At 46.5% G+C, this 18,270-nt stretch overlaps 7 protein-coding genes across 7 annotated transcripts; 2 read left to right on the top strand and 5 right to left on the bottom strand.

Moving 5' to 3' along the window:
- Window positions 1-365: 365 nt before the first annotated feature.
- SARC_01002 (hypothetical protein) lies at window positions 366-976 on the bottom strand (the record flags this gene model as incomplete). The annotated part of the gene is made up of 2 exons (XM_014305283.1): window positions 366-429; window positions 519-976. The coding sequence occupies 2 exons, from the start codon at window positions 974-976 to the stop codon at window positions 366-368; spliced, it is 522 nt and encodes a 173-aa protein (XP_014160758.1).
- Window positions 977-2,562: 1,586 nt separating this feature from the next.
- SARC_01001 (5-aminolevulinate synthase, mitochondrial) lies at window positions 2,563-3,944 on the bottom strand (the record flags this gene model as incomplete). Its single annotated transcript, XM_014305282.1, has 2 exons — window positions 2,563-3,723; window positions 3,894-3,944. The coding sequence occupies 2 exons, from the start codon at window positions 3,942-3,944 to the stop codon at window positions 2,563-2,565; spliced, it is 1,212 nt and encodes a 403-aa protein (XP_014160757.1).
- Window positions 3,945-4,468: 524 nt separating this feature from the next.
- Window positions 4,469-5,547, top strand: SARC_01000 (hypothetical protein; the record flags this gene model as incomplete). Its single annotated transcript, XM_014305281.1, has 2 exons — window positions 4,469-5,027; window positions 5,090-5,547. The coding sequence occupies 2 exons, from the start codon at window positions 4,469-4,471 to the stop codon at window positions 5,545-5,547; spliced, it is 1,017 nt and encodes a 338-aa protein (XP_014160756.1).
- Window positions 5,548-5,602: 55 nt separating this feature from the next.
- On the bottom strand, window positions 5,603-8,180 carry SARC_00999 (hypothetical protein; the record flags this gene model as incomplete). Its single annotated transcript, XM_014305280.1, has 5 exons — window positions 5,603-5,863; window positions 5,923-6,411; window positions 6,459-7,354; window positions 7,436-7,613; window positions 7,647-8,180. The coding sequence occupies 5 exons, from the start codon at window positions 8,178-8,180 to the stop codon at window positions 5,603-5,605; spliced, it is 2,358 nt and encodes a 785-aa protein (XP_014160755.1).
- Window positions 8,181-8,183: 3 nt separating this feature from the next.
- On the bottom strand, window positions 8,184-9,370 carry SARC_00998 (hypothetical protein; the record flags this gene model as incomplete). The annotated part of the gene is made up of 2 exons (XM_014305279.1): window positions 8,998-9,370; window positions 8,184-8,959 (listed from the first exon to the last, which is right to left on the bottom strand). The coding sequence occupies exons 1-2, from the start codon at window positions 9,209-9,211 to the stop codon at window positions 8,184-8,186; spliced, it is 990 nt and encodes a 329-aa protein (XP_014160754.1). The 5' UTR covers window positions 9,212-9,370.
- Window positions 9,371-9,876: 506 nt separating this feature from the next.
- SARC_00997 (hypothetical protein) lies at window positions 9,877-10,552 on the top strand (the record flags this gene model as incomplete). Its single annotated transcript, XM_014305278.1, has 1 exon — window positions 9,877-10,552. The coding sequence occupies one exon, from the start codon at window positions 9,877-9,879 to the stop codon at window positions 10,333-10,335; it is 459 nt and encodes a 152-aa protein (XP_014160753.1). The 3' UTR covers window positions 10,336-10,552.
- SARC_00996 (hypothetical protein) lies at window positions 10,442-16,486 on the bottom strand. Its single transcript, XM_014305277.1, has 11 exons — window positions 16,036-16,486; window positions 15,814-15,913; window positions 15,514-15,630; window positions 14,383-15,382; window positions 13,748-14,189; window positions 12,710-13,357; window positions 12,447-12,561; window positions 12,216-12,334; window positions 11,939-12,043; window positions 11,402-11,734; window positions 10,442-11,264 (listed from the first exon to the last, which is right to left on the bottom strand). The coding sequence occupies exons 1-11, from the start codon at window positions 16,189-16,191 to the stop codon at window positions 10,863-10,865; spliced, it is 3,537 nt and encodes a 1,178-aa protein (XP_014160752.1). The 5' UTR covers window positions 16,192-16,486; the 3' UTR covers window positions 10,442-10,862.
- Between the last annotated feature and the right edge of the window lie 1,784 nt (window positions 16,487-18,270).

Below are 18,270 nucleotides of genomic sequence, written 5' to 3'. Positions count from 1 at the left end.
AGAATGACCCAGGTGGTGCTGGAGTTATTGGACGTCCGAGAAGGTTTGCGGATGTCTGTGAAATGCAACTTCTGTTTGCCCCCGTGTCTATCAAGGCTCTGAACGTGCATCCATATACTTGCCCGCTATATAGAAGAATGACCCAGGTGGTGCTGGAGTTATTGGGCGTCCAAGGTCTGCGGATGTTTGTGAGATGTACTTTTGTTCGCCCCTGTGTCTATCAAGGCTCTGAACGTGCATCTATTGACTTGCACTTGAATATAGACTCGGTTATCAGATGACAGCAATAAATTCTGTATCGCCATGACTGCATTGATAGTGTTTATAAACTTCAAGCTCATATCTGTCTCAAACACCCTAACTTCTCATTCACGCTCGGCGACTGACTCCCATCCCCCGTAGTTGTTATCTGGTGCCGGTGCTTCGTTGCTATAATTATCCGTGAGTATCGCGTTGATGTGTACTTTGGTGGCTTCTGGCAGAAGTGCAAAGTCGTCGTCCTGTGTTATCGTGCTCACCTGTAGTTGGGAGTGAGTCGGTTGATAGGAAATTCCTTGCCTAGGCTGTTGCTTTGCCCTTGTCCTGAGGCCATGACTGTTACAGGTCGTTGTGCGGGTTGTGTATCCCTCTGCGGACGGTTCTGATCGCACTCGCGGTACACGGCTGTCGTTACCGCCTGGCTGTGCTGCTCAAAAATGATGACAGCGTGGGATATGTCGTGTGCCCGGTGGTGCCTGTGATTGACAGCCGATACATGAAGTCGACGTCGTTGCTTGGGGCTGCTGTGGCCAGTTCTGCATCTGGCTTTGTACTGTCTGAGGGTTCGGGCGACTGTGAGTATAGTCGCGGGTCCCGGTGGTCGTCCCATCCTTATTTGTACGAGTTTGTAGTTGCACACGCTGTTGTACGTTGCTGGGCGTTCTGAATGTCGGGACTCAATAGTTGCAGTAGCCCATGCGTCTCCATTAATTGCCATTTTGGACGTAGTTGGACAGTCCGTTCGTACGTGCGTCCGTTAAGTGCTTCCTCTAATAACTATACGGTGCAGTGGTTCAAAAGGGGGTTTTCAAGTCCGCGTCAGATTGGCAATGTTCGCGTGTCCGTTTATGGGTTTTCATGAGCTGAGTAGTATGTAGTCCAGTGTTAATGTCTCTGGTTTAAAGTGAGACAATACTTTATGGAACCATGTAAGGCTCCAACTATCGTCCAGGCCGGCGATTTGCGCATTCTTGAAGGCTTTTAGAAGAGCACCTCTCTTGTCACGTTTCATGATGGCATGCAGGTGTAATCTGTTTGATGGCCAATCGGGGAAGGTGCGTGGTGACGGCACTGTGCGTTTCTCAACCGGTTTGGACTCGAGTGTAGCCGGGAGTGCTTCTGTTGCTTTCCGGAGAGCATCGGCTCGAAGCGTGTTGTTATGCTCAATTTCTTGACATAGTTCGTTGCTAAGTCGAAGTATGCGTGCATTTAGATCTTGGCGACTTCTCAATACTTTCTGGTGTGGGTAGATATGCGGTGGTGACCTTCTCTTGCTACTTAGACTTGCACACATAATCACTAGCCACGACTTGCTCGAAAGACTTCCTCTGCTGCTGTTGGCAAAGGTTCGTGCTCAATTGGTTGTGCATGTTCTGCAAAGATTTTCCCCCATGAGGGCTTTGTTTCGCTAAAACCTACTTGCGCGCAAATTTCTGGAGTAATTAGGCATCATCCAAGAACTGCTGACCTTACGATACTGGTGATTCATCCTGATTCTATAATGTGGCGAGTAAGGCAGCGATTGGGTTTCAGAGAAGCCTGCCGGTGCTCAAAGTGTGACTTATGATGTCCTATAGCAAAATGCATGTCACTGTGTGTTTTGGACAGCGATTGTACGTGCGTGTCATGCACGAACGACGAACGAAATACTTTTTTTAATTAACACGATGCTGTGGGGGGGGGGGTCTTACATGCTATTGATGGACCATAGCCGGACTTGGAGAGGTATGGGGGAGGGGGGGGAAGTATCGCATCGGTCAGGTGAGTGTTGAGGAAGTCGAACGTCTGTCGATCTAGAGAACGTGAGATGAATTTGATTTATTGAAATATTCTTCCTTTTTTTTCCTGTTGAGATATCAAATAGCGTGTGGCTGGCTTGCTCAACTACGAAAGTATTTTAGGGCCGAAAGTTTTTTTTGCTACCCGGCGGGCGCCAATGAGCCAGAAAGTCACCAATAGGGCTCGCCAGCTTCATCGACATCCGTGGCTTGCGAGAGCTGAAGTATGCAAGGAGCGATAAGCTCGGGATGGTTCGGCGAGCGAGTGCCGTGTTGCTCGTTCCATAGCTGGGCGTTTCTTTGAATGACGTGCCTCAGGTATTGGCGGCGACCTCTGCTAGAGTGCGCGTATTTGGAAATACTCTTTTTTTAGTGGCATATTTACCATTTTTTTTATGCCAAATGTCAAATCGCCTTTTTTTCATACCAAATCGAAAAATGCCTTTATTTCATGCCAAATGTAAAATCACCTTTTTTTCAATTTTTTTTCTTCACTCGGGCTCTGTGAGTCTGAGTCTTTTCGCCCCTACACTGAAGCTAATTTTTTACCGCACAGTGAGCGTCCGAGAACGTGTCCAGGGGTGTGTGCCGGTGTTGGGGTAACGCGCAGCCGCTCCTGTCCCACAGGTACCGTGGGATAGTTGATGCTCTGCTCGTATATGTTGTGTTTCTGCAGCAATGTGTCGGAAATGGCACGGCAAGTCTTGGCGTCGCCGACCAAGATGGGGACAATGTGGCCCGTGTTTTCAGCTATTGGGATCCCCAACTCGTGTAGCCGTGTCTTAAGCTCACGCACGTGCCGTCTCTGACTAGTGCGCTCCACCTGACTCGTTTTGAGGTGCTTGACACTCACACGCGCACCAGATGCAACGGCTGGGGGGAGCGATGTTGTAAAAATAAATCCGGACCCGTAGCTGCGCACCGTATCCACGAGTCGTGTGGATCCAGCGATATACCCTCCCATCACACCATACGCTTCGCCTAGCGTACCGGCAACAATATCAAACTTGTCCATCACGTGATTGCCCAACTGCTCACCTACACCGGCGCCTCCATGGCCATACATACCAACGGCATGAACCTCGTCAATGAACGTTAGTACGCCGTATTTTTGAGCTATCGTGCAGATTTCGTCAACTGGTGCAATGACCTCAGACATTGAATACACTGACTCGAACACCACAATCTTTGGTCGCAAAGGGTCCAGCGCTGCCAGTTTCTGTTCCAAATCATTCGTGTCGTTGTGGTTGAAAACAACCTTGTCTGCGCGGCTATTCTGAATCCCGGCAATCATGCTGGCATGATTTTGTTTGTCGCTCAGAATGATGCAGTTAGGCAAAAGCTTGGCCAGCGTCTGCAGTGTAGTATCGTTGGCCACGTAGCACGAGGTAAACACCAGTGCCGCATCCTTGCGGTGCAAGTCCGCAAGCTCCGCTTCAAGTTCGCGGTGAAAGCGGGTGTTGCCGCTGATATTGCGTGTACCACCGGACCCGGCGCCGTGGAGCGACATGACCCGCCGCATCGTATCGATAACCAGTGGATGTCTCAACATACCTAGATAATCGTTGGCACACCAAACGGTAATGTCGGCGTGTCCCCCACCACGGGCCTTGGGAAAGCGCTCAGCCAGACGGTTTATGTCATTGAACACGCGGTACGAGTTGTCTGTTCTTTTCTGGCTGATTTTCTGCTAAAAAAAACCCTCGTAGTCAAAGGAGGTTGGTAGCACATCTGCACGCAAAAGCGGCGCGGTACAACACGCACGACCAATTATGCGGAGTGACATTTTATTTATTTATTTTTATATATATATATACAATTCACGCAAGGCCAGAAAGGGACCATATGCAAAAGCACGACGACGCGACCCGGCTCGTCATGTGCACCCATCCCTTGAACAAGCTCCATGGCGGCGTACGTCACGTATCCAACTACGACTCAGACAAGGTCTTAATGGTAGCAGCGCAGAAACCACCCTGCAACTTTGAACCAACAGACCAGACTCGAACGGTAACTCGGGTGGTATCACCGTTGGAGTGTGTGCAGTAGAGACGTTTAAAGCCTCTGGACATTATAATTTTGTGTCCGCTTGAAACGGACACAGACGGTGGTTTTTGCAAATTTGCGTTGATTCTTGCAATTACGTGTCCCCTTGCTTTTCAGCTCACTCTGGGCCTATTCGCACAGCTCACCCCTTGCTTTCTTACAAATCGGACTACCATTTACCCTACGCTGGTATAGCACCCCGTCGGTTTGATACGTCAGGGTGATTTACACATCGGACTACCATTTACCCTACGCTTCAAGGGCAATGGTAAAGCACCCTGTCACTTTCACAACGATTCTAATCCGTTAACGTAAAAAAAAGCATTGTAATCCAAATCAAACTCTGAATCTGACGAATCCGAATCCGATTTTTCAACGACGCTACAATGCAAACGTTAAGTATGGACACACCCACACGTAGCAGTACACTATTTGTATCATGTGACGGTGATGTATTTGACGTGCACACCATTGGGGACGGTACAGTTTCCGGTACATTCTACAAGGCTGGTGATGTGGCCAAGCTCGTTGTAGTTATGGGGGCAAAGATTGTAAAGGCATCAGTTGACGATGAGCTGTGTTTCCGATTCGGATCGGACGCGACTGATCCTGTCTACATTTCACTAGACGGGCTCGTTCAGTACATGTTTACAAGTAGAAAGGACAGGAAGGGGCCATATGGTAAGTGGATGCTGGATATCCTACACCCATTCATGCTGCGCGACGACGTGGCAATTATCGAGCTGGCGAAGGAGTCTCTCTCCAAGACTATTCCTCCAGAAATGGCTGTTTGTTTTGAGATGGGGATCTACCTCATCCTCGTCGGGACCGTGGAGCAGTTGCAGGACAAGTGCACTGTACCCACTGACGCAGACGACAACCACGTCGTGGTCAAGCTCGGTATGTCCAAAACAAGTATCATGCGTCGACTGACTGCACATGAAGGTAAGTTCCCCGGTGCGGAACGTCTGGCTGTTATATACATGCCCGCTGAACTGGCTTCCAAGGCCGAGAAGGCAGTCAAGGACTTTTCCACGAGCTCCACGACGCGAAGCCGTTCATGTACGAGGGGCAGACGGAAGTATTTTCTCTTCCGCGCGAAAAGCTCCAGGGTATAGTGGGCCACTTTACTAACATTGCTAAGGAAGTGGGGAGCGTGAATGTGACACACAGTCTGTCTCACATCATCGAGACTCTCAAGCTGAACCTTGAGCATACATCTGATATTAAGAAAACTCTGGATGCAGAGAATGTCGTGTTAAAAGACGAGAAGGTCATCTTGAAGGAGAAGAACGCGCGTTTGTCACAACGCTTGAACTTGATCTCTGAACGTCGTGACGACGATCAATACAAGCACGCCGAAGAATTGAGAGAGATCAGAACCAAACTTGATCTGGCCAACGTGCAAATTACGCGGCTCGGTATGTCAGCACCAATGCGTAAACGCCTCAGACTTGACGATTAGAGTTAAATGTAGAAATACTTTAAATAAATGAAACACGAAAGAGGCAGCGAATTGCTTACTCCAGGGCATCGTCAATGACGAATATTTGGGAGATTCTTCTACATCGACTGACAAATGTGTAGAAAAGCCGCAGCACACGAAGAAGGTCTTGAACTCTTGTCGCATCGTCGAGTATCTCACTTGTGTATTCCCATCCCGACGATAGATGATAGATGATGGTGTTCGGAGGGTCGACGGTACCGCCCTGGAATTGATGTACGGTAAAGCCACAGCAAGTCGCAAAGGTACCCTGGGGCACACCACTATTCACAAACTGCTGCATTCGAGTACGGGACATGACCATATCTTAGCAATATTGTTGGCCCTGTAGATAACCTTGTCTTCCGGGCGTTCATCTCGGACTTGCTGGATAATATTCATGCCCGAACAATTGCAGTTCAGGCGTAGCTTGGCTCTCTGGGACTCGGTGAGTCGGGGCATGCTGTCATCTTCCGCGGGTTCACTGTAGAATCTACCCCATTTCGTACACACGTTGTACGGGCACGAACGTCGCGCCGATATAAGATAATTCATGTGCGAATCCCGAGAATCGTAGAATAGCTGGAGCCCCTCCGAGCGCTTGATAAGGACTTCCGGGAAGTACTGTTTGAGCATACTCTTGATCTGGAACTCCTGGTAACTGACCGAGATGATGATGTTTTCGGATAACCCGGTACGTATATCCATCAGCCTAGCTACCAATTCGTTGATACGGTCACCGGTATCGAACCGCCGAACGGTCGTGTATCGGTAGTACGATATGTTGGGCAACCGGGACACTTTGGCTGAATTAAGCAACTCCAAGTTGCGCGTGATGACCATCCACTTCAGAGACGAATGACCCAGTTGGTAGGCTGGGTCGCCTGTCAGACCTTGGCATTCCAGAACTTGGCTATGAGACACAATACGAACTTGGGTGACTGCATCGCAAACTCGTCCAGGATTACGTACTTGCAATCAAACCAATTCGGGACCCCCGAATGTGATTTCGGGCCGCCCAGAAAAGGTTTGATACCAAGTGGGTGCGGGGGTTCTTTGGAATCGTCGCGGGCATTTATCTTAGCCAAGAATGCGTCTTTGACCTCGTCCACGGTGTTCCACGAGTTTACCTCGTTTGCCATTTCATTGTACAGGTTCAGCAGCCTCAGTATACGTACAAACTCGTGTCGATCCGACCTTTTAGGGATAAAGCCGTTCAGTTTGCCTGATCCTTCGTATATGAACTTGACCAAGGAGTCCCATATGTATTTATATTCACCGCCGTTGGCACCGGAGAGGGTGCGGTCGCATGTAAACGCCGACATATGCACCGTGTTAGTGCCAAAGTTCTCGGCCGCGTACTCGGTGGTGAGAGTGCTGGGGTTGATGGTCGGATTACCGTCCTCGTTGCTGGTCACGGACACACCGTCCCACCCCCCGTGATGGAATATCTTGGACTTGTGTGCATTGACCAAAGCGTTGGTGTTGGTGGTCAGAAATGATCCGTGCAACTCGCGCATGACACCGACATCCCCCAACACGGCCATGTACGATTTACCGGTACCGGCCGGACCTTCTCGGATATTTACGTGTTCCAAAGCAAACTGTGGCTGTTCCGATTCCCCGGCAAACTGCAGGTACGCGTCGACCTGGTCTTGGTGCGTAAGCCCCTTGATGTTGCAGCAGACATGTATGGACCCCGCGAGCCGATCAACGTCGGTGGGGTCCAACTCGTGGTGCTGGGCTAGCAGCGCCGAGTCCGTGTTGGTCGACTGTTCAAGGTTCAGTACTAGGTTCGGAATATACGTGCTAGTCTTGATCCGGAACGGTCAATGTATATGCGCAGTGTTGAGGTTAGAAAAGTAAATACCGTCCACACATATGCGCAGCAACGTGGCGCCTCCCAGGACCAGGGTCTGCAATTGTTCCAGCATAGCGAATCGCGTCAGTGACTTGACGGTTGCTGTAATGGCAACAAAGACCCGATCATTGGTCGTGTTAACGCCCACGACGGCGTCACCGTTGATAGTTTCGCCATAGTGGAAGGTCTTAGGGGTTTTTTATAGGGTTTTAGTCATAACCTCAGCGTGCGCATGTGAAGGTAAGCGATAGGTGTCAGTTTCACTCTCTTGCAAGATCTCAAAAACTTTACGATACACGGGTATATCGTGATCGTCCACGATTTTTAGGCCCAAGTCGGTGAAACTGTGGCGGTATACCACATCCAAGCAATCTACAGTGCGCCATTCCCAGCATCCGGCGATGATCTGGATCCTATATCCCAGTTGTCGCATCTGTACAATGACGGGAGAGTAATCGACGTGCGTCACTAGATGTAGACCCATGGGGGTTACGACTTTCTCCCACACGGTCGGATTCACGTGTGATATGATCTTGTACAAGTAAAAACTCGGTCCTAAGATTCGGTCTGTGGTCCGGAAGTCCGTGATGATAGGCACGCCTTCATATGCGGCTAATTTACGCGTCGATATATACATGGATTCACCGCCAATACGTAACACACTGTTGGGTGTAACGGCGCGCGAGTTGGTGACGTTACCATAAAGTAATTCCATGGGCCGAGTGGTCCAGTCCTTGTCGTCTACACCGGTCATGTTCTAGCTCAGAAAGTCCGCGCATGCCAGTTTCACAAACTGGGCTACGTGCCCCCCCAGGCGGACTTCAAGGCACTGCTCCTTGATCTTGACGAGGCGTATGTTGATAAGCTCCGTGGTGAGCCATATATTCTTGAAATGTATGGCCGCCAGTTGTCCACCTCGATGGTACTTGATGGCATTTATTTGGTTGGACCAGGGATCTTCGGTATGTTTGCGCATCAAAAGCTCTATATCTTCTTTGGTGACTTCGAGATGCGTCGTGTACATGACATGATCCCTATAGGCTCGCAAAGACATCTTCATATGTGTCACCTGATTGACGTCGATGAACATGATGGTAAAGACACGGTGCCGGGTGGGGACGTGTTTGCTCAACAACTCCCTGATCCGGATATCCTGGGACGTCCATGATACTGCCGCCCTCGTCGGCTTGATATGCATCAATCTTTTCAAGTTAATGGTCGCTAGATTGATTGAAATATTGGCTCGATCAGCCAGATTCGTCAAAAGTTCATTAAGACCCTTCGTTTTGCGCAAACTCAGGTGCTTTTCTTTCTCACGCTGAATTAGTGGCACTAGAATATTGAGCAGTACATCACCACACTTTTTTGCTCGGACGCCGTTATGCGAAAGTATGAGGTTCGATACCAATTGGGCGGTCGTGATGAGTGCATCAAATACACACGTCGCATCCTTGTTCTCCCCAAACTGACTCGCCGATCTCGTGGTTGTTCCTATACCGTCGTCATCATTGCCATCCGATCTCGTGTGGTTGGCTGTAAACCCCAAGGTGAGCTGGGATCGAAGAACATACGCGCAAGAAAATCGTCCCAGTTCGTCGAGTTGGCGGCCAACATTATGGTGTCGGTGTTTGGGGTTCCCGGACCGTCAACGCGGCTCCTGACAATTTCCACAACAGTATGTTCACACATGAGCCGGTGACCAGTGACAAAGTCTTCGTAACGCATACGACGATACAACGTGTCCGTCGAATCGAGATTATTAATCGGGTAGTTCAGGCGCAACATCTGGTTGTTCTACTTTACAGAAGACAAAAGTGTGAAGCAAGCCGTGTGAATCACCCGCCTTTTATACACATTTTTTACAGTCGGAAAACTCTCACAGAGCTCACAGAGAACGTAGGGTTTGGGGTTTTACAGGCACACGTACTCGAACGCAGAAGCACCAGTCTGGTAAGTATTATAAATGTCGAAATTAGCGTCTCGCAACAAAATTAGGTTGAACGTTTTCAATATTCGTTCCGCTTGGTCGTGCGGAACAGTAAATTTCACTTGAGGACTCACCTTGTCAAATAAAAGAAATGTAAACAGCAGCGTGGAAACGACGAGCGTTTGGGTGTTTTCTAGGTGCCCTGACGTCCACAACTTGCTTGTACCATTACACCCGGGCCGTTTGGACGAACGGTAGTACTTGTCCGCTCACATAATTGCAAAAGCCTCGACAAATTCAACAACTTGAAATTTGTCTCACTGTACAACAACCTACCGATTCACGCGCCACCGACGCCAGCTACTATGGTAGGTCTAATGGTAGGTGCCAGGTCTATTGGTAGAACGCGGTGGGACTTACTGGTAAGTATTATAAATGTCGAAACGTCTCGCAACAAAATGTGTGACTTGTGAGCGGTATAAATATAGAGGTTGATAGATAAATATTATCAGTCTAAAAAAATATGACGGATCACACCAACGTAGGCTCTGAAGTGGATCCCGAAGGTGAACCAACAGAGTCGAAAGTGGATTACGTCGAAAAATTACTCAAGGGTGGAGACTCGGAAATTGATTTCTTCAAACTGATCGAAAAATTACTCAAGGACGGAGACTCGGAAATGATCTGCGTTGTTGAAGACTACATTCTGAGTCCGGATCGCCCCCCCCGGATAAGTGAGGTTCTTGCCCTAGCAGATATCATCGCCATACCCGGAAATGGGTTCGGTATCGCAGTCTTTGCCTGTGTGATCGATTGGTTGCTACGGATATTCCTCGACTTTATCGCAAACTATGACGTTGGCGACAGAGTTTTGGCGCGCGTGATCGAGTTGGAAAGAAGAGTTTACGAGGATCCTCTGATCTTAACGGAACCGTCCACGCCGGAGCTTGCGAGAGAGGGGGTTTCCACTTTCCGAGCTTGAGGCTATGAAAATTTAGACAATACATCAAATAGGCCTCCCCAGATCCCAATATTGAATACTCTCAATGGTACAATGGATATAATTGCAGATAATGTCAACAACGCGTATCATTGGAATCACGTACAGGTGGCGACGTGGTGTCTATTTTATTCACTCAAAAATGTATTTACTTCAGGTATTCAGATGTGCAGATATACATACGAACTAAACAATGTCGATACGATAATTCAAGTTTGTCATTTTGTAACCCGAGTCTGTCCACGACTATAACTTTCATAGCGATGAAAACAAACATAGCGAACGTAACTGTCGTAGCGATATACTATGGGCTGCCAGTGTAGTCATTGAACAACCAAATACCTTGAAGATGCTTGTATCAATTTGAGAGTGGTGTGCAAGACTTTATGTTTCAGACTGTTGTTTGTCTGTTAAAGAAATATCAAATCGATTACGCACTTCGAATCGTGTCGAGGTTGCAAGATGGTGTCACTGTGTATTCGATCTACCATCCGCATGCTATCGGTAGATTATAAGCATGAGATATCACCGAATAGAGCGAGTGTGTTAAAGTCCCACGTGGGCGTGGGATGACCGAATGTGCGAGGATTAACACAATAAGCTTCGTCCCTTTGTATCCTAATACCCATATCGTTATTAGTCTTGAGGCTGGGATAGATTCTGGTGGTGAGCGCCACCGGTTCCATACACCTGTGCCACACATCACTGTAGTAACCGGATTCCAAATCTATGTCTCTGTATGGGTACGCCACCCTCCGTTGCATATAGGGGTAAGTCCACTTGATTGCCTCTTGCAGAAGCAAATCGGAAATACCGGCAAAGTAATTACCATTCGAAGACTTTTCCGCCATACTTCGGATTCGTAGGAATGGCGTCAAGGTATAGCAAAGGTAGTGAATACTCTTACTCCTCTGTGGAGGAACAAATACAAATGAGATACAAATCAGCTACTCATGGCGACCGTATGTGAATATAATATCGAAAATAGAATCAAGACTGCCGGTTCATAATAAAGCAAGAACTTAATACATATATACAAAATACTTACCGTGACCTCCTCGTGCAGCAAGCCAGTGTTGTCAATCTGCGATCTGATGATTGCAGGAACAGCTGCGAGCAACTGTAGTCCAAAACTCGCGGCGTAGCTGTGATACTCTTTGGCGTGTTGTGCGATGCCAATAGCCGTGTTGTGGAACCATGTCGCATGGTTATTCTGATGGTACCTTGCCAGCTTTCCGTTGTCGCTAGTTTCTAACCACTGAAGTAAGTTAGTCATCCAATCCATCAACTGTCTATGCTCCGCTTCAGACCAGTAATTAGACGTCCTGATGATCGCAACTGCGTCCAGCATTTCAGACCAAGGGCCCATCTCAACGATTCCCTGATAAGTTGGATGTTTCAAATTCCAATTGAAAAATAGGTCGAAAGTGTATGACACCCACCAGAAGATTGAAGTGATTAAAATGTAGATCGATAAGTTAAGATCGATACGCCGAGTTTTCTTCAAGTAGCGCACACGAAGTATCACTCATGTTGCACACTGATCGATTGCTATACAAGTACGCAATGAGAATCAAGAACTTACAAAGCCAACAAAGGGCATTCCCGGGCGGTACTGTGCCCATTGCAGATTCGGATTCATCGCTGTCGTGGCCTCCAGGAAGAAGTACCGCAGCAGATCGGCAGCAATCTAATTGAAGGGTGCATTGGGATACCTCATTGAATGTGCGGGTCCGCGTAGACGTCATAGATGCATTTGCGAGTGCCAGTGCGGGTTTCGGGAATTCAATGTGTGATTAGATGCACTCACGTAACGAGCAAACAGCTGAAAGCTAAGTTCAGTTATTAACATATGGGCCTACCTGGGCATACTTGTCATCATCACTGTAAAACCATAGCAGGGCTAGTGACGTTACGGATCTTGTCATCTGCTGCATATGATCCTTCGATGTTCCGTCGAAAGCCGCCCTGTTCGGGATCCCTGCAATATGCATGACATCGTTTTAGAAATGGCAAGAACATGATCTCCCTCGATGATAAACTATTGAAAATCAGGGAACTGAAAGTAGATTCGATTGTTTTGAACAACTTACCATCACAAACGATATAGGGTACACTACCCCAGTGCGCGTCAGCAACGCAGAGGTTATTGGGTGGGGGATCGCATTGTCCTACTGCGTCGCCCCAACCATACAACTTCAGGGCTTCCTATTAAATTGAGGGGTTTCCATTCAAGCAGATGTGAGAACAATGACGAAAGACAAGCAGAGATTGGCGGATTGTATCTCTATACTACAGCAGAATCATCCAATATGAGTACGACGCGAAACAACAACACAGTTGTGCATTTTCTCACCTGACAAGGCCACGCGTAATATCCTATAGTAAAATAGTCTTTGCGATCACCAGATCCAGGCAAGAGGGTCTGCTGTGTGACCGAGAACTTCTTCCCATCCATCACTCCCCATCTGACCAACTCTCGTAGTAAGAAACTGAGTGTATCTGCAAAGACTGGGCCCGTTGCACTATCCTTGTAGGCCTTTTTTATGGCGTCCATATCATCCCAATCCCAGATGTACATTTTGGGTCTCTGTGGTTGGAGTTGGCATGTGCTGCACCCCGCCACCCCCAATTTAACCACTGTGGACTTACCGGGAGTAACCAAAGGCAAGTAATAATTGGTGTCGTGCTCACCATACTTTGTCCCAACCATGCGTGGTGCGGTTAATTCAGAGTCCACCGTCTTGGTGTGCGTCAAGACGGCAGTACATCTTCCCTGTGAGGTCACACTCATACTGGTAGGCAATCCACCTGCGTATTTGACCGACGCCGTCAACCCACACTCATCTCTGAACTTGCGCCTCAGGAAATACAGGGCGAGATCGTCCATTTTGTATGTGATGATGGGGAAGGTTACGTACAGGTTTAGCCACTTTTGAACCACTCGCAGCCATAGACTGAGGAGGCTGACACCATCGACCACTGCCAGGTTGGCCTGGTGAAACTGTTATGAAGAATTGTGTATAAGGTGTGGATTAGATGGCATTTCACAAAATGGTACTGTTAACCGATGGTTCGGATTTGGGTGATCATAGTGCCCGATGAAAGTTAAATAAAGAGGTGTTAAGCATCGCATCAATTCAATTGAAAAGAATGCCAACCAGCTATATAGCAAAGTTTGTGTGTGCCAATCCTGTCTCTGTGAAAATCCGAACTGTTTCCTTACATTACAAGAATAATGAAGAACACATGAACAAACTTAGATATCAAACTAGAAATGGGGGTGGAAATTTAGAGTAGCCGAGGTTGTAGATGGACGCAGTCATAATCAACACAACATCAAAATGCCATATTCTCTGCGAGCGTACAATAGTATATCGCAGAGGCAACTTACCATGTAAGGGTCGACTCTCATGTTAAGTAAGTTTCTCGCAGTGCGGAAGCCCTCCATCCCAATAATCTCGGTAGCCGTCAGATCGCGTGGAAACTTGAATGAATTCACGTTGCATTTGTAGCCACCATCCGTTGCTGACGCGCTCTGATCATAGCCGTAGCATTTTGGTCCGTAGTAACTATTGAATTCACTCTGCAGTTGTTGCTGGGTAGCCGTATCAAAGTAAATCTCAGTGGCGAATCTTGGTATCACCACCATAGACTTGGCACCGTACAACCGCTCCATCTCAGTTTCGAAATTTGCCTTTTGGATGTCTGTGAGGAGGTTGCCAGTTGCTCCGACCTTAGCAGTTGCAACGAAGGGGTGCCAAGGATTTACAGGCCTCAAGTCTGCGCGTGAATTATCGCCTACCGCAAATCGAAGTCCAGCTGCAAGCATGGCCCTGATTATCATGAACATCGTATGCTGAGAAATGAGTACGGTGACACATTATACAAACTTGTGCGCCACGACCAATACATACCACCCAATTCGGCCCAATTCTGCAGTACTACGATCAACAGCTAATTTATGAAACCGAAAGTCAAGACAATAGGTAGGCAGAAACTATCCCATGAATCAGATAAAAACCATACCTAATCGATTCGGTGTAATTAAGTCCTGATATTCTTGGGGTCACAATGGAGTACGGAGACCAAACTTTTGGATGAGCAGAGGTCTTCAGCACCGTGGAAGCAAAGCGCATGTTTCTTGTAAGCTCATACATCTGGTACTCGTAAGGGGTATAACCCGTAGACGGGTACACTGGCTCGGTATAAGGACAAGCAGATGCACGCCAATCGTGACAAGCTTTCAGTTGTGGATCGATGTAGGTGCTTTTCGGTGCACAAGTCGACTGAATACAGTACATGTCGATGTGATTCCACGTGTGTGTGAGCCAAAGAAACTTGTCAAATTGAGCTACGCTCTGCGGATTGACATCAGGCACATAGATGTTTGCGAGACTGTCGTATCCTTTGCCATTGAAAGCCATCTGTATCGTGAAGTTAGATCCAGGAGCACTTGCGGCATTTAGCTTATACTGTTCCGTCACGTGATATGCATAGTCTGTTGCCGTGGTGCGATACCGTTGTCCGGTGTTGTACAGTTTGCTATCAAGGTAGAAGTCGTCGATTTGTGTGTCCAGCACTAACCTCCTTTGACCCATGAACAGGCCTTTTGTAACCCAGGGGAACCAAGAGTGCGCGAGTGTGGGCCCGTGCAATCCGTTAGCGTTTGCAGTGATAAAAAAGTACATCACCTCTACGCCAGTACTGGGAGTGCGATGGATTATCCCCCCCAAAGCGGTCGTTATAGTGCCAACGGGGTCCGTCACGTATTGTGCATCCGAGCTGGTCACCACAAAGTTCAAATTGAGCAACGGTTGAATATGTTGGTCCTTATTCAAGGCAGTGTTGATATATGCCGGGTTGATCCAGAATGTACTGGAAGCAAACTCGGTTTCCATACCTACTTTAATTGGCACTCCCGAACGTACAACATTACTTACACCCTGTACAGCAGTGTCGTACAGATATTGCACCGTCGTTGCCGACGTGCTCAATCGCCCTGAGAGTCCGTAGATTGCTGCATCGGCTGTGAATAGAATTTTGCACGGAGTGTATTTATCTCAAGGGATTGTATGCGTTTTGACGGCAATCACCGCTGATAAAAATATGTACTCCGTAAAATATGGGTCGAGTGCATGCCGGAGAACTTTCACTCACCTACATCGATGGGTCCTGAGTTGAGCATCACCCTCCTCACATTATACTTTGCACAATAGTCGTCTAAAATAGCTCGCTTAGCCCCCAAACCATTGGCAGTCGCAGATGTCTGAACAACTTTGAATATTAAACATAAATTTCTGGTTTAGATACACATGCCTCCATATTCATACACCATTGGAAGTATAGATCGAGCAGATATATAGCTCAGATGCGAACATATAAATATCGCCTATCGGGTGCGACAAAGTACGATAGACACCGAAATAACTAGTATTGATGAGTTAGACGTAGACTTACTTGAGTTGTACTTTGGCTTTAATGTGACAGGGTCGATAAGTTGGATTTGCAATCCACCTTGCGCGTCGACAGATATCAAATCATAATTCGCCCCGTATGCCTGGTTGAGCAGTTGTTTTGTAAGAAAATCAGACTTCTAGTGCAATTCAAGGCAAATCTATCAACGACGATACTACAGCCATTTTCAAAATTGAAGGTAGTATGTACAAAAAACCAGCTTACCTTCGCCATTCCTACCGGCAATTGAGCCAAATCCGCGTTAGATGAGAGTATGAGTGTCTTCCAGCCGATTTCAAAATTCAAAATTTTCTGCGCTCCACACGCCCCAAATACACTGAGGCACCACACAGCCGCATGCAATGATATTCTGACAATCATTGTGCATATGTCTAATACGCACCTATGTAATTTATGATAATGTCAGGAAAGTAGGCGACAGAACTATCCATCAGGTACTATCTCGACGAGACTGATTTCCAACCAATACTTAGATGTTGTATTTAGTATGCTCTAATCAGTTAAATTGTTTCCTTGATAGTCGGGGAAAAGTTGCTAGACAGTCACTACGATATGATATCTTTAAAACACTAACAGCCGTCAGCAATAGTTCATGAATCGGTTTTACTTGTAACACGTATGTTGATATATTCTAAGACTGGAAATAGGTGACTGCATCTTCTTAAATTTGTCAAACAGACCCATAAAGGGTTACTAACTGGCCATCTCTTTTGTCATCCGCTAGCTAGATGTATGCAGTCACTGACGAGTATCGCGACACGTGTCGCAATAATACAAGAACGGAAATACCATGTCTGAATATTATATATCAGACGTCAATCGCAGGAGAGTCTCCGGCTCTTCCATCTCTCCGGAGTAAATATGTATGTATTTATGTATATTTTATTTACATATTGTTTTTATTAAAAAACAAAAATACTATATATGGTTTTTATTTGTTTTTTTATAAAAATATATATATACAAAATCAAAACAAAATATTTATGCGAAACGAGTTTCAACTTTCAGAATTCTGGCTTGTTGCTCATTCGTTTTCAACAAAACAAAGCAAAATATACCTAAAATAAATAAATGCTATCATATGTACTGTGTATGACTGTATGTACAAAGTACTATGTATTGTAGTATGTACTTTGTAAGTGGTGCTAACTGCTGACTGTACTGAAGTACGAGTACTGAGTACTGAGTACTGACTGTGTGTATTTGTTTTACTGATAAGATTCACTGGAACTGCTTGTAGATCAGTTTGAATTTTATATATATAAAAAGAGGTACTCAGCAAATCACAGACAAAAATAAAAACTTCAAATACTCCAGACTGCACAAAAGTGAAAAGTTTTAACCAATCAAGTTGAGCCAACCCTTGTGTTAAAGTCCTGATACAATTTGGGTTGGTTTGTTTTATAAAAAAATGTTTATTGCATAAATGAATGGACTCGAGAACTTGGTATGTGTGGTGAAAGCTCTTTTAAATTGTTTAAAAACAAAACAAAAAAAGGCCGCTGACTCCGAGCCTCCGAGGACAGAAACTCTGAGAGCGCTGAAATGCTGACGTGTCACGCAGCTCGCGAGTTATGTACGGATTTACGATACATTACAGGTTTACAGCAGTGAACAGTTGAACTCTGAATATTGACTGGAATCTAAGCTCATTACGTTATGGGGGTATGGAATAGAAGTTGAACGCATATTTATTTACACAATTTTAAAACGTTCTAACGGTTGTAGAGTGATCAGAACGGCCTCCCTAAGTTCTTTTTTAGAACGAGTTCGTATGATGAAAACAGTACACACCTAAATGTTTAGACCCGCAATGTGTACCTATGCCATACATACAAGGACCGCATATGAAATAAAAGATGAACGTAAACGTATATTTATTCGATTTGTAAAAGTTTTAACGGAAAACGGTTGAAGTCGTCTACTCACAGTCTCACATCACTCCAAATTTTGAATTTATAGTATCTACTCTCTATTTGAGAGAGACTATGTAGTGAGAGAGCGAGACTGAGAGACTTTAACTGCATACTAAACTAGAGGAGTCTAGACTCCAGTGACTCTAGAGACTCTTCTGCACTCCAGCAGTGACTCCAACAGTCCAGCAGTCCAGGCAACTCTAGCTATTTTAGAATTTATATGATTAAAATAAATAAATAGAGTCTTCTAGTAGAGAGACTCGCTCTCACTTTCACTCTAGTCTCTACTCTCTGTATATAGAGAGAGAGATAGACAGCCGGCAGGTCAAGAAAAAAACAACTGAGAAGAGTTCGCGGCTCGCGGCCTGTTTCGAGATCCGGGCCGCGGTGCGCGGGCGCGGGCGCGGCTTGTATTCAATATTCTATTTACATTCTAGTTTCTACAACAGCATAGCTAGACAAATGTTAAAAAATAACACTCAAAGTACCTTCTATCCACAAGGCCACAGTCAGTCAGTCTGCA

This window comes from Sphaeroforma arctica (assembly GCF_001186125.1).
Source record: "Sphaeroforma arctica JP610 unplaced genomic scaffold supercont1.36, whole genome shotgun sequence".
NCBI lineage: Eukaryota > Ichthyosporea > Ichthyophonida > Sphaeroforma > Sphaeroforma arctica.
Note: the sequence above shows the minus strand (reverse complement) of the source record. Positions and strands in the feature narration are given on the sequence as shown.

Coding starts and splice junctions, on each gene's coding strand:
- SARC_00996 (XM_014305277.1), bottom strand. CDS start 16,191: ATGATTGTCAGAATATCATTGCATGCGGCTGTGTGGTGCCTCAGTGTA. Junction 13,358..13,747: donor TGAGAGTCGACCCTTACATG/GTAAGTTGCCTC, acceptor TCTTCATAACAG/TTTCACCAGGCCAACCTGGC. Junction 11,265..11,401: donor TGCTGCACGAGGAGGTCACG/GTAAGTATTTTG, acceptor GTTCCTCCACAG/AGGAGTAAGAGTATTCACTA.